General features: G+C 38.6%; 1 protein-coding gene across 1 annotated transcript in view; it reads right to left on the bottom strand.

Moving 5' to 3' along the window:
* Nucleotides 1-6,426: 6,426 nt before the first annotated feature.
* Nucleotides 6,427-15,057, bottom strand: part of Heca (hdc homolog, cell cycle regulator) — a 44,115-nt gene continuing 35,484 nt past the window's right edge. The window contains exons 3-4 of the mRNA XM_075948458.1: nucleotides 13,405-13,559; nucleotides 6,427-10,446 (exon numbers count right to left, since the gene is read on the bottom strand). Of these exons, the coding sequence (XP_075804573.1) occupies nucleotides 10,282-10,446; nucleotides 13,405-13,559 (320 nt within the window). The 3' untranslated portion in view covers nucleotides 6,427-10,281. The remainder of the gene's footprint in view (nucleotides 10,447-13,404; nucleotides 13,560-15,057) is intronic.

The following is a 15,057-nucleotide window of genomic DNA, read 5'->3' as shown; positions in this document are numbered from 1 at the left end:
GTATCACCACATGGCAGTGGTTTACTGGCTAAGTTTTGGCAGCATGTCTTACTCTGGCAGCAGATCCATGGCTTCTATCCTACTCTGCTTTCTTCCTCCCAGAATTAAGTTCTGTCTTCTCCACCTATCTAAGATTTGTTCTATCAGCCAAGGTAGTTTCTTTATTCATTAACTAATACAAGCAACACACAGAAGGGGACTCCCACATCACCTCCCCTTTTCTGTTTAAACAAAAAGGAAGGTTTTAACTTTAGCATAGTAAAATTACATATAACAGGTATTAAGCAAGAATTAGCTGCAATATTTCTATTTATATTTTATCATAACTAAGGAAAACTATATCTTTTAACTCCATCAAAGACTCTAGAAGGATATAGTATTACCTAAGTAAACAGGAAGTGCACTGTAAGCAACTTCCAAAACTCTAGAATTGACAGAGACATCTCACTGCCTGGACAGTCACCGAAAGTTCTTCTGTATCATTGGGGCATCCAGCTTCAGCCTACAGGCCCATAGTATCCAGCAGACTTTTCCACAAAGCAGGAAATTTCAAAGACAGTTCTGCCTATATTGGCAGTTTGCCAGTCACTATCTTTTCTGTCCTGCAGAAGGTCTCACAGACTTTTTCATGAAGCAAAAACCCTGAAGGATCATCTACCTTTGGGCAAGTTTAGCAGTCATTTTTCTGTGGGTCCTGCATGTCCAGTGAAGCAGTCCAAGCAAGAGCAATTTTTTTCCCCCAAATGGCTAACCAGCTCCATAAGGAGCCTCTTCAAATGCCCATCATCTTTTTGAAGTAGCTTGGTGCTGCCAGGAGATGTGTCTCATTGTTATAAAAAGTCTTAAGATCTTAAACATTTTAAATGCCATATTCTGAAAGTCTCTGCAAGATTTGAAGAATCCCAATTCATCTGAAATACTTCTCTGTACATCTAGAAAATCTGACATGACTACAAACTTGACTATTATAGATGACTCTCTATTAACCTCTATTTTTTAATTATACATTTTTAAATGAGCTACACAAACACAATACCTTAATCAAGGGCAGAAATATACATATACAGTATAACAAAATTTACCTTAAATTTGTATCAATAAACCAAAATCCACACCAATGCAAATTATTCATATCTATATCATATTCCTCTTTAAATGTAAACAATGATAGACAATATTTGGGAATATGAGTGTAGATTTGTCCATACTTTTTCCTGCTGTTTGGGGGCACTGTTAATCAGGTCTTTTATGGTGTATCTTGTGTGCTAGGTTCATCTCAGTCAGCAGTTGGGTGAAGTAATTTTTTTAGGGTATTCACAGTGACCTTTCAGTGGGGCATGGTCTATCAAGCCATATTTGTAAGTATTCCACAAGTTCTCATCTTCTGTGGAAACCAAAGAAAAACCTCTTTTCCCAAACAACATGTTCTTAGACCCAAATTCTAAAGTCAAGATCCCTTTATAATATACATACAAGTTGGTTTGGCTTAGCATCCCATACAATGTTTAGCTCCTTTACAGTAAAAAACATTTAAAGAACACACACAGAGGGGACTCCCACATCGCTCATGGATTTGCTAAGATGGACTGAAGTGGTATCTGCACTTTGGTAGTCACTAGTTCCCCATCTGGGGTGAGTAGTTGTTTAATCATGTCTCTCCAGGAATTGTCACAAAACAGCTTATCTGGGAGCTTTTTATCATAGCTTGATGATTAGGAAACTTGATGCAACAAGAAAGTAAGGAGAAAAGACAGAAGAAAAACAGTAGATAAGGAAAACATATGATAAACATTTTGATAAAAGAATTAGAAAAAAGTGGGGACATATTAATGGCATTTGTCAACTCTACCATTACCAAAAACTATCCTCCCACTCAATATATCATGCTCATAATTTGAAAAGAGGTCTACAAAACTAACACTAATTATTAATAATTTATGTTCTTATATATTATCCATCAAAAGCACAAACTTCTGCCAATGTTTCTCTACCACTGGAGACAGTCATAGTTGCTATAATCCTTGCACAAAGAAAAATGACCTTTCAGACATCCTGTGCAGGCTTGTGATAACCTTATCATTTCCACTAAGGTCTCTAAAATATTCGCGCATCTCAGACTCCTTTCCAAATTACTCTTTTTAAAGCCATGGGGTTCTGAGGCATCAAAGAAATGCTTGCCCGTGGCCTTCCTCTGTCCTTATTTCCCTAATCAACTTACTATATCAGAGCTTCAGAACAGTTAGACTAGTTAATGTGGTTAAACAAGATGTATAAAATTGATTGCAACCCTATAGTTCTGCAGTTACTAACACTATCGTTAATTATTCTCTAGTGGTTTGAATGAGAAATGTCTACCATAGGCACATGTATTTGAATGCTTATGGAACCTTTAGGGGATGCAGACATGGTGGGGCAGTGCATCACCGCAGGAGGGGCAGGCTTTGAGGATTTATACCTCATCCTACTTCCTAATTGTTCTCTGCTTCCTGTCTGTGGACAAAAACATTACTTACTTGCTGCTCCTGTCAGCATGCCATGTCTTCCGTACCATTATAGATGCTAGGCCTTTGGAATCATAAGCAAGAAATAAACTTTCTTCCTTAAGTTTTTTTCAGTCATGATGTTTTAACTACAGCAACAGAAAAGTAACTGATATAGTTCCCAAGACATGAGAAATGTTAGCTAAAAAAAAATGTGTAAAACAGTACTTTTATTCTCATAAGACTCAAAAAGATTCAAATACAATGATCAAGTACAGTAACCCTCAAACTGGGATACTAGCAATTCAGAAAAGATCACGAGAAACTGAAAATGGATTGTAAGATATAAAAACTGTCTAAAAAGTTAATCAAGAAGCAAAACCATGACCAAACTGGATATTATCAATGGTATATCAAACTTGACAGCTCGACATGTATGAATCCAAAAATAGCTCAAAGATCCCAAAGTGAATAAAATAGTTTTAAGAGTAGACTGTTAAAATGTCACCTTCTAACCAGTTTTCCTCCAGCAGTAATTTATCTTGAGATGAAAAAAGATGCCAACAAATTAATCATTGAAAAATAGGTAAAAGATACATCTCAAGAATTTTTCCCCTAAAACTACACCATAGAATGTTTTCAAATGTTTGCTCTGTGATTTCATCAACCCAAATCTCTGTGTCAAATATTTCATCTCATGCACCACTCCTGGAAGGTAGGACTTACCAAAACAACCCTATTGGGAAGACTTATGGGATTAACACTGCTTTCCACACAGTAGGCTCATTTTCTTCAGTTTGGCGTTTCCCAAGCTGGTTTTCAGTCTTGCTTTGGTCCAGTATTTTCTATGTTCCCTTTCCTCCCCTTTGGAATCCTGTACCATTGTATGCTGGAAGTATGTGATCTGCTTTTTCTCCCAGGGAAATACAGTTAAGAGATTGCCATGAGTCTCAGAAGAGACTTTGGACTTTCAAATAGTGTTGAGACTGTTATAGATCATGGGAACTTTTGAAGTTAGACTGAATACATTTTTGCATTATGGTATGGCTACAAGTCTATGGGAACCAAGGAGTGGATTATGGTGGTTTGAACAGAAATGACCTCATGGCTCATATATTTATTTGAATGCTTGATCATGAGGAAGTGGAACTACTTGACAGATATTAGGAGATGTGGCCTTGTTGAAGGAAATGTGTCACTGGGTTTGGGCTTTGGGGTTTCCAAAGCTCAAGCCAGGCTCACTGTCTCTTCCTGCTGCCTGTGGATCCAGTTATAGAAATCTTAACTTCTCCATTACTATGTCTTCCTACTTGCTGCCAGGTTCTCCACCATGATGACATTGGACCTCTGAAACTGTATGCAAGCCCTGATTCATTTTTTTCTTTTATAGGAGTTGCCATGGTCAGGGTGTATCTTCACAGTAATAGGATACTGTCATTCATCTGGGTCCCAGATTTGTTAACCTTGTCATCAGAAAATAACCTAATCCACAAAGATATAAAGGCAATACAAATCAGAACCAAAACAAAGAAAGTTCCCATTCTACAAAATCTTTTGTCAGGCAGTAGATGTCAATACTATACTGAAGGTAGCTTATAAGTGGTTACAGAAAACAAGACGCAAAATAGAAAAAAACCCTATAAGCTGGATATGCCATCTAGCCTATATCAACTTTAAAATTCTTTGGGCCTCCACACATCTTTAAAATCAAACACAGGCAACATGATTTAATAATCAATAACCACATGAGTAAAATGAAAAACACAGCCCTTGTTATAAACTCACACATCGCTAAATTCTATCATTTCTACAGTTATTGACTTTTCCACATCAGTAGTAATTGGGCTTACAAATATAATTAGATAGTTCTAAACTTTATTTTACAGTATTATAAAGTATTGTCAACATTTTAAGCCAGTATTATCACAACACTTAACATGAAACTCATAAAGAAATGGGGCCATAAACGCTAATTCCATTAGTGTGACCAGTTTTCTACTGAACTCCATGAATCAAAGTCTTTTATTTTTTTTTCTTTTTTGTTATACTCATGGCTTGGCAAAACCAGGTCAAGTCTATAAAATTAGCACAAGTATACATTAAAATAATTTCAAATATTCCATCTATATATTACTATCTGTATGCACATTTCACATTCATGAGCATCCCCTACCCCCAGTGTGAAAAGCTGAGAGAACAGGAAAAGAACGAATGTTTAAGGGAAGTTCTTTTTCCTTCCAAAATTTATTAAACCACCCATATAACGAGCAATCTAATTACTTGTAGAATTTGTCAAATCTAAATCAAAACAGCAGGCAAGATTTAAACTGGAAACCACTGAGGGCAAGAAAGAGTTTTCTACCACTAATCTCAACTGCCACCTTCCCACATTGGTACTTTGCTGACAGTAGTTACACACAGTAGAAAAACAGCACCTGAAACCTATAACAGCTCAAAGGGGAAGTGTAGGGAAGCTATTCAAAGCCATCAACAGCATCTTTTGCAGAGCATAAGGATTTTGCCCTCTTGTATTACTGGCTGTTATACATTCTTTCTGAGACTGTTGAGTTTATCTCACCAAATCATGATGATGAAGCCATAAAGCATGTTTTGTGGTTATAACTAGCATTCTGGAAAAACCAAGAGAACTTTAAGTTTTGATTACATATCTGTGGTGATTTGAAAAAGAATGGTACCCACAGGCTCATATATTTAAATGATTAGTCATCAGAGAGTAGACCTGTTTGGAAGAAACAGAAGGATTAGAAGTGTGGCCCTGTTGGAGGAAAACAGTGTCACTGGGGGTGAACTCTGAAGTTTCAAAAGTCCATGTCAGGCCCGGTCTCAGCTCTTTCTTTCTCCCTGCCTGCAGGCAGATCAGGATGTAAAGCTCTCAGCTGCAGCTCTAGTGCCTGCTGCCTGCAGTTATGCCCCTCCCCATGATGATAATGGACTAAATCTCTGAAGCTGTAAACCAGCCCCAGTTAAATACTTTCCTTTATAAAAGTTGCCTTGGTCATGATTCCTCTTCACAGCAACAGAACACTAAGACAGTATCTATGGGTCTAGAGTGCATCAAAACCACACTCTTTCAATTTTTAACACTCTCTATACCACAAAATCCTTTATAAACATAACAATAATTTTATACTACCCACATGAAACAAAGGGAAGGCTGATTTGCTATTATTGTGTTGTAAAGGAAATTTACATGTGAGATACACTTGTAAGCGGTGAAGAATTTGTAATTGTAGTTCCTCCCCCCCCCTTTTTTTACATTTATCTATCACATGTGTGCATGCACAACAACATACATGTTCTGGTAAGAGGACAACTTTTTGGAGTTCATCTCTCCTTCCACCATGTGGGTTCTGGGGATAAAACTCAGGTTATTAAATTTGGTAGTGGGTACCTTTACTTGATGTGGGAGCCCCCTCTGTGCTGTCATTATCATTAATGAGTAAAGAAACTGCCTTGGCCTGTTGATAGGGCAGAACTTGGGTAGGCAGCGAAGACAGAACTGAATGCTGGCAGAAAGAAGGAAGAGGGAGACACCATGGAGCCGCCAGAGTCCGATTTGCCTAATCTTTGCCAGTAAGCCACTACAACAAGGCAATATACAGATTAATAGAAATTGGTTAAATATAAGAGTTAGCCAGTAAGAAGATAGAGCTAATGGGCCAAGCAATGTTTTAATGAATACATTTCTGTGGTTATTTCGGGGTTAAGCTAGCCAGGTGGCTGGGACTAACAAGCGGGCCCCCCTCCTACACTGATCTGCTGAGCCATCTCACTAGCCCAGAATATATAGTTTTTATTAGTTGCAGTAGTAACTTTGGAATGGCTTTCTGGATATATATTTTTTTTCTAATCTTGAGACTATCCCTACTTCTCTACTATCTTTTCTTATCATTTTTCAAAAATTCCAACAAAATCTAGTAACACATTAAAGTTCAACATTTCTAAAATTTTATTATTCTTAATACATACCTTTCACATACAGAAACCCTCTAACACCACACGATTCCATAACCCAAATGCTTCAATTTTATCAACATTCTTTAAGTATTTACACTGGCTTCCCTCAACAAAAGTGCAATCCAAACATTTTGACAAAAAAGTCTTTATAGACAACATATTTTTGAGCTGGTTTTCACGGTGTCCATTCATTATATTGTCTTTCCATTACCTGGAAAAATAATAAAGTCAACAAAGTATGACGATGAACTGAGCTAGGCAGCATTCTGCTATGGGAATCACACCCTAAACAAAAGTGCTTTCTCCTCACCTCTTCCCTGATCCTCCAACTGAAACTACTCAATAAGTGCTTCAAGAGATTAAAAAGAAAATAAAACAAGTTAGAAAACAGGCACAGTGCAGACTGCACAGTTAGCACTGGTACTGTAAGATAATATGAAATACTCAGGAAGGTAGTCTAGCAAGTTATGAATCAATGTTAAGTTTTAGCATTTAAACACATAATATTCTTCTGTCATAAGTTAATTTTTCCCAAAAATGTATGAAAATTTCCTTTACTTAGAAAAATGAACCCCTTTTTACAAAAATTGGAAATTAAAGAAGGCTGGAAAAAGTCCTTTGTACACTAGAAAACAATTCACTCATCCCTCCATTTCATGGAATAAAGTCTACCTTTAAAGGTATAAGACCACTGTTACCAAGTGTTTTCCATGTGCCTGGGTGATCAGATGAAAAAGGAGAGTTGAGAAGGCCTGAAGAGAAAATGATCAGAAATTAGCTTCTCTCAAAACGGAAGCAGACAAGTTTTACTTGCTCAAAGTATGGAACTCTTTAAAAATAAATGACTCAAAGTGTTTAATTAGATAAAAATCACTTTAGATTATTAGTCAACCTCAAAACTACAAATTACTGGACACTACTCATGAGAAAAACAGAAGTTAGATCTCCTGGATGAATGAATGCTGTGGGACAATGGTCATTTATCCTGTCACTTGTATTATTTTTAATAAAATGCTGATTGGCCGGTAGCCAGGCATGGAGTATAGGCAGGACGACCAGGCAGGAAACAGAGGTGGGACAATGAGAACAGGAGAATTCTGGGAAGAGGGATGCTCAGTCTCCAGTCATGACCCAGCTGCAGAGAAAGCAAGATGTGACTGCCTCGCAAAAAAGGTACCAAGGCATGTGGCCCACATAGACAAGAATTATGGGCTAATATTAGTTATAAGAATTAGTTAAGCCGGGCGGTGGTGGCGCACGCCTTTAATCCCAGCACTCAGGAGGCAGAGGCAGGAGGATCTCTGTGAGTTCGAGGCCAGCCTGGTCTACAAGAGCTAGTTTCAGGACAGGAACCAAAAAAGCTACGGAGAAACCATGTCTCGAAAAATCAAAAAAAAAAAAGAATTAGTTAATAAGTAGAGCCTGAGATTCTGGGCCAATAAGTTTATAATTGATGTAGACCTCTGTGTGATTCTTTGGGAATGAATAACTGCAGAACCAGGCAGGACAGAAACCTCAAACAACTGAAGCCCTTTAATATTGCAACTACAACAAAAACGGTGGTGATCTTTCTCGAAACATTTAAATTCTAACCAATGCGTTCTGGCAAAGTGTGGTGAAAACATTAAGGTCAGCAGATTTCCAAAGTAATATTTACCTATAAAGCAAGTATTGTACAATTTTATTTTACTCTTTAAATAAGCCAAATTTTCCTTTTTAGACAAAATTCAAATCAACAATATAGCAAATGATAAGTATTAGAGTATGTGGCTCATGTTTCTCTTTGTATATAACTACACACATCTATAGTCCTCATTTTATCATCCATATAACATCAAAATCAAATATCCAATTATAGTGAAACTTCTTCATGTGGGGGTCAGAGAACAAACTAAGGAACAAGAATAAAATGTGACTTACAGTTCCACACTGTTTTGGGTTCTTGTTTGGTTTTTTCAATCTAAAGAACTCACTGGGTGCAAAAGATAGGTTGACTTCAGAACAATAACATAGTTTTACTAGAAAATGTCAATAGGTTAAAGAACAGCATTACAAGTATTTTACTTATTCTAAAAAATAAGGAACAAACATGAAGACAAATATGGAATCTGAATAGAAACTTACCAAAATTTTAAACTTGAGTGTACAACAGATTCATAGGAAAACAGCTAACTCATAATTATAGCTTTGTGCATCAAAGACAAATTTGCAAATATTATATCCTGTAGATCTAACGTAGTTGTATTAAACACCATCTGATCAATAATGATTATTGTTTGTCCTATGCAACTTCAGCATTTCTTGCAGATTATGAAACTTTTCAGATCATCAAACACAAAACCAGAAGTAACAAACCAACTGACAAAAAGTTTTAGTTTAGCATAGGTTCTTAAATGCTGTTGTTTCAAATTAAACACCAAGACTTCTGTAGAACGTAAAACTCATTGGCAATAATGTTTAGACAATTATGAAAAGAAAAGCCCCCTAGGATGGCATAAACCAAGTGATATAAAATATTTACATGAACCCCAAATTTGCCTATTCATAAAACGGTTATTTTTAGTAGTCTTTTAATGTATATTTCTGTATCATACTTGAAATTACCAAATTCCTTCATGAGAAGTAATTCTCTAATTCTAATTCTATAAGGGATATCTTCAGCACATTCAAGTATCCAAGTCCTAGTGAACTTTGGAATACCTGGTGTTCTGTAAGCAACTTTTTTTTTTTAAGAAACAGTGAGGAATCATGGAAATCTTTAGGATGATCTATTTTCAGATATGCTCTTTGCATTACTGCTACCAAAATGAAACATACTTTTAAAAGAATAAAAACTGTTCTTCATCATTCTAACCAATTTCCCCTTCCTTCCTAGGCCAACTCTGATTTGGGGAACTCAGTATTAAATGGGCTAATGTGGCAGTAGACAATGAGAAGTGTAGCATGACTGGTTCTGGAGCACAGCAGTTAGGCTAGAGGTTTGCCTCAGAAGATCTGGATACCAAGCAACTGCTTCAGCAATGCAATCTGTAAACGATGCCCACCAAACCTACAGCATGTGCAAATTTTCTGTAGGTTCTAGAGACACGATCCAAATAACCACGTTCTGCTTTCTGCCCTCTTGATTCAGTATTCATCATTTCCAATTTCACTTCACAAGACCTGTTATATTCAGCTCACCTAAAACATTTACAACAGCAACAGTTTTCAAGTGTCAGATAATTTGGCTATTATTTCCGGTATGAAAACTGTTAAATTATACAAACTGTCAGAGAAAACACTCAGAACTATTCTCAAATCACCTATCTATCAGTGGGAGTAAGCTGACCTCACCCTGAACTGAAGAACAGAGTCCAGGCAGCCTAATGCAGTACTGGCTCTCCAGGTTTAGACTTACATTCATTTGTCACTTATTTTTCCCAAGGCCCAAACATCTAACAGTGGGTCTCTCAAGAGAGCTAACATTAGAAAAAGCTTCCTCCCAACTCCTACCACACCTTTAGCTTCACCACAGAATCCCACACCTAAATGGCACCCATCCTTCCTGCTACCTCAGTACTGCATCAGAGATTCTGCATGAGACTGAAACCCTACCAACCAAAATCTGTCCAATTTCCCATTTGCACTCCAGTCTTAACCACACACCAACATTTGGGAATTAAGAAAGGGCAAGGGGCAGCCCTCATTTTAGTGGCACAAATATACAAAGTAAACTCTGTTTTAAATTAGAAAAGAAATTAATGTCACAGAATGCTCCCCTATAAAAGATATGTAGTAAAGTAATAATATCAATAAAATAGCTATTACTAAAGCAAAGCTTTCATCAATAAGCTTCAAGAACTTTGAAGGAGGAGAATGGCTTCACAAAATGGTAGTCCAGGTTCCCACAGTGTGGACACTGCTGGACATTGCTGTACTCAGAGAAGTACTGCATTCCGATCCGTACGTCGATCACAGGCTTGCCACAGTGCTTGCAGTTCAGACGGGCCTGGGGAAACAGACATCATGAACCACAGTGTCACTGGCTTCACAATACTCATCCAAAGCCATCTGATCAAAGTGCTGGGAACTGACTAAAATTCAGAGAAGCATCTCCATTATTAACAGAATCAGGGTATGCACATCTAAGATACACATTCTGGTGTTTATTATCATTCTTCTAAAGATGACAGTCTCCCAGGTTCTCTATTAATATGAGGTGCCTATCAACGAGAAACTACCTGATCATCTCCACCAGTTACCTAACAGCGACCACCAATCCCCTGGATTTTAGGCAAATGGCTGAAACTGGCTCCCTGCACCCAAACCTACAATGAAAAACTTTCCTGAAGAGTTCAGGTTTATTTCAAAAGCTCATATACACTTTCATTTGATTCCACATAACATTGCTTTCTTTTATATAAAAATAAAATTTCTCAAAAATATCCAATCAAAATTGGCAATCTAGGCAGGAGTGTTATGTATATCTTGAGACTGCTGGAACTCACTAGCATGTGACATCTTCACCTGGGCCTGGGCCTCTAACAGCACAATCCTGGAGCCCTTCATAATAGATCTGGGAGTGAAGTGGATAGGCAGAAATTACAGATTAAACAGTCTTAATTTAGATCCTTCCTAAAAATGTGCTAACAAATTTGTCCTGAAAGCATTCCTGTGAGGGAGATGATGAAAAGGGGCACACAGTGATAAATACCATGCCCAAGAAAACAGAAAGCAGAACAGCTGGGATTTAAACTAAATGTGTTCCAGAGTGCACATTTCAGCAATACACGGACTATCTTTCTGCAACCTAAAATGAACTCCCTTTAACTACGTCATCCCTCTCTGAGTCTTGAGTTTAATGTTCTCTTTAACCAATTATTCTTATTTTTGCCTCAGACTTACCTGGAATCCTTTGTAGTGCCTCCTACTATATCCTCACAATGAATACTTTCAAATGATTAATAATAAAGAGTAATCAAACAGGTTTTCCATTTCCATTTCAGTTGGGGGGACCAGAAAATATAGTCTGGGCATATATCAGTTTATATTTAGTGAGTGAATATGCAGTATATACTAGAGGACTGGGGGGCGGGATGCCATTGCATATTTCTATTTGAAGATATGAAAATCCCACGGCCTTTCAACATGTAGTAGAAAAGTTCAGAATAGGAATCACAGGTTTTAGTCACAGCTATGACACAATTTATGTAGACCTGGGCAAAACAATCAAAAATTTGAGTCATCCATTTTAAGCAACAACTCAGAAGGCTGAGTGAGCTCTGCAAGGTCCCACGCAACACTAAGGTGCCATGAGTTTTGTTCACGTCCCTCCTGCTACATCACATATGTGTAGAGAACGGTGCCACTTCCTTTAGTTTCTCTCATCTTAGGGGTGGACACTAAGGCACAGCAGTAACCATAAAACATGACAGTGATTAACTACAAGATTGTGGTAACTCATTTTCAAAGATAACCTTGAGTCTGAAAATGCAGTCCGTATACCACAAGAGCAGAAAACTAGTCAGCCTTATCCAAAACAAACAAACAAACAGCTGATCTCTGCCAGCCTTTGAACTCAACAGAAACTGGTATCTACTGAAAAAAGTGGCAACAGGAGGAGAAAATGTTCCTGCTACCCAGGAACGCCTAGCAGGGAATTAGGTAATAAGTTCTTCCTCAAGCATGAGGATAATAAATTCAGGTATTCCTGGGGATTTTTGTCTTTTTAGTTTCTTATCTAATAGGGTTTGTATCAACCCCTTCCTCCTTTCCTTCTGGCAGTTATTCCTCAGGTGCTCCTAGAGTCAGAGAAGAATGCTGCTCTTCTAGCACTTTAAGAATTAGGAATTTTGTCTCGAAAAACAAAAAAAAAGAATTAGGAATTTTTCTGGCAATCTCACACAACTCAAAAGTGAGAGGTTTGGGTTTTGCCAGCTCTCACAGAAAGTAAGCAAGAGGAAAATTTGGTCTGTTGTAGAAAGTAAAACTTTCCTTTTCAGTGTAAATTATAACCTTTTTTTTTAACCTTTTGATACAAATGTAATACAAATTACTTATACAAAATGAGAAAATTACAAGCAAACAAAATGAAAACTAAAGAAACCATGCACAGAAATCTAATCCCCAGGCCACCTGACCAGCTGCAGAGCTCAGCAGAGACTTTTAATGCTTAGTTAGAAATGGAAGCAAGATCCACAGCTAGAACTGGGCTGATCTCCTAGAGTTCACTCAAAGAGATGGAGAACCAATAATACAAGCAAAGGGGTCAAGACCATGATGGTGATACTCACAGAAACACTGACCTGAGCTAGAGAGAGCTCCCTGACTCCAGACAGACAGCGAGGCAACTTGCATAGGACCAAACTAAGCCCTCTGAATATGAGTGACAGTTGTGTGGCTTGGGCAGTCTGTAGGGCCACTGGCAGTGGGACCAAAATTTATCCCTAGTGCTTGAACTGGCTTTTTGGAGTCCATTCTCTTTGGAGAGATACCACACTCAGTCTAGATATAGGGGTGAGGGCCTTGGCCCTGCCTCAAAGTTATGGGACAGACTTTGTTGAGTCCCCATGGGAAGTCTTACACTCTCTGAGGAGTGCACGGGTGGAGGGTATGGGGACAGGAGGGGAGGGAAGTGGGATTAATATGAAAAGTGAGACAAGATTGTTTTAAAAAATAAGTAAGAATTAAAAAACTAGAAGCAAGGTAAGTTTTGTAACATTTTTTTCTGACATAACAGATGGAAAATACTCTGTCTATTACTGTACATATCTCTCTCTGACTACATAATATTCTTCTACAAGATAACAACTAAGGCACTTGAATTATTCTGCACCCTTAGAAGCACCTTCTCCAAGCCCTCACAGCTCCCTCAAGGTAACCACCAGGCAGCCTTTAACTCTCTAAGGTACCTTGGTGGCAGAAGTCCAGTGTCACCTACTGCACCCTCACTTCAGTGGATACCAACCTGACAGCAGGGAGAGGCAGCCAGGATGTCGTAGGTGTACATGGTGCCCAGCTGGTGCCAGCTGCCATCCCACCGGGACTTGCACTTGATGCAGATGATCTTGTGAACCCCTTCCAGACAGTCCACACACACTGCATACAGGTGCATGAGTCTCCCTGCGCACAGAAAGCACAAGGCTGAGGGTGGCTATGGTGGCAATACAAATGCCCTCATAAACAACAAAAAGCAAACATTTTATCAGTTGAATAAATATGAAAAGCAAGGCAGATTCCATCATATATCCTTAAGCAGTCCTGTTAGGATAACAGTGAATTATTGCTATCAAGATCACAAATTCAAACTTATTGAAAATAGACACTTGCTTTAATTTACTTTTCTAAAATGTGCTTACATTGTGTGCCCATCCAAATCCAAACAATAAATTCACATGCTTATAACCAGCCTGGAATCACCAGGCTTCTCCAGAGTCTAAGTGCAGCATACAATGAACCAACAGGAACCAACACCACTGGCCTGATGAGTTGCAAGCCACAAAATATTCATCGAAAAACATCTGACTCTGTATTGTCAGCCCAGAATTTTACCATAGCCACAATTACTATGTTAACTGTCCTCATTTCCAAAACGGCCCGGCTAGCACCGCAGCTAATTTAGGAACTAGAATTACATGTTACTTGTGATACATTACAAGTCCAAAGTATTGTGTACTGGATTCTTAAAGTCACAACTTCATTCCTTCACTGTTCATCAAGGACCTGAAGTCCAAAATATTATTTACTGGGTTTTTTAAAGTCACAGCTTCATTCCTTCACTAGGACTTAATGTTTATAAAGGGAACAGGCCAGCCAATTATATGAAAAAGGTAAAGGTTCAAATAATTAGTCAGCATGTCCAGGATCTTCCTTGGGCAATATGTAACAGCAACACTGCTGAGAACAGAGAGCACTCTAGAACCCGGCTGAGATCAGGGAGCACTCTAGAACACTGCTGAGAACAGGAAGCACTCTAGAACCCGGCTGGGAACAGAGAGAACTCTAGAACGTGGCTGAGATCAGGGAGCACTCTAGAACACGGCTGGTAACAGAGAGAACTCTAGAACGTGGCTGAGATCAGGGAGCACTCTAGAACACGGCTGAGAACAGGGAGCACTCTAGAACATGGCTGAGAACATGGAGCACTCTAGAACACGGCTGAGAACAGAGAAAACTCTAGAACACGGCTGAGAACAGGGAACAGCCCCCCAGAATGCTGCACAGTGGATCTTATTCAGAATGTGCTGTTCACTACCAAAAGTCAGACTAAGGGTTTTTACCAGTTACTTGCAAAGACCAGCTCTCTTCGTTTTTAACCGCAAGGGCACCTAGTGGTTCATAGAGGGAAGCTTTCCATTGCATTTGCTTCCATGGACCTTTTTTCCTTGAGAGCAGGACCCATGCCTTATCGATCCTTGTCAACCTGAGTGTCCAGCATAATGTCAGCAATGTGAAAAGCTCTGTGTGCTGAATGAATAATAGATGGGGCATGACACTATAAAGTGGGGGATGCCTAGGCTAAAACCAGGAAGAGCGAGCTTCTTACAATGCCACCCACCCCTGTTCTTAAACAGTGAAAACAAGGTTTCACATGCCAAACCCACTGAGCACCTGGGATCAT

Source organism: Microtus pennsylvanicus, chromosome 1 (genome assembly GCF_037038515.1).
Source record: "Microtus pennsylvanicus isolate mMicPen1 chromosome 1, mMicPen1.hap1, whole genome shotgun sequence".
Lineage (NCBI taxonomy): Eukaryota > Metazoa > Chordata > Mammalia > Rodentia > Cricetidae > Microtus > Microtus pennsylvanicus.
Note: the sequence above shows the minus strand (reverse complement) of the source record. Positions and strands in the feature narration are given on the sequence as shown.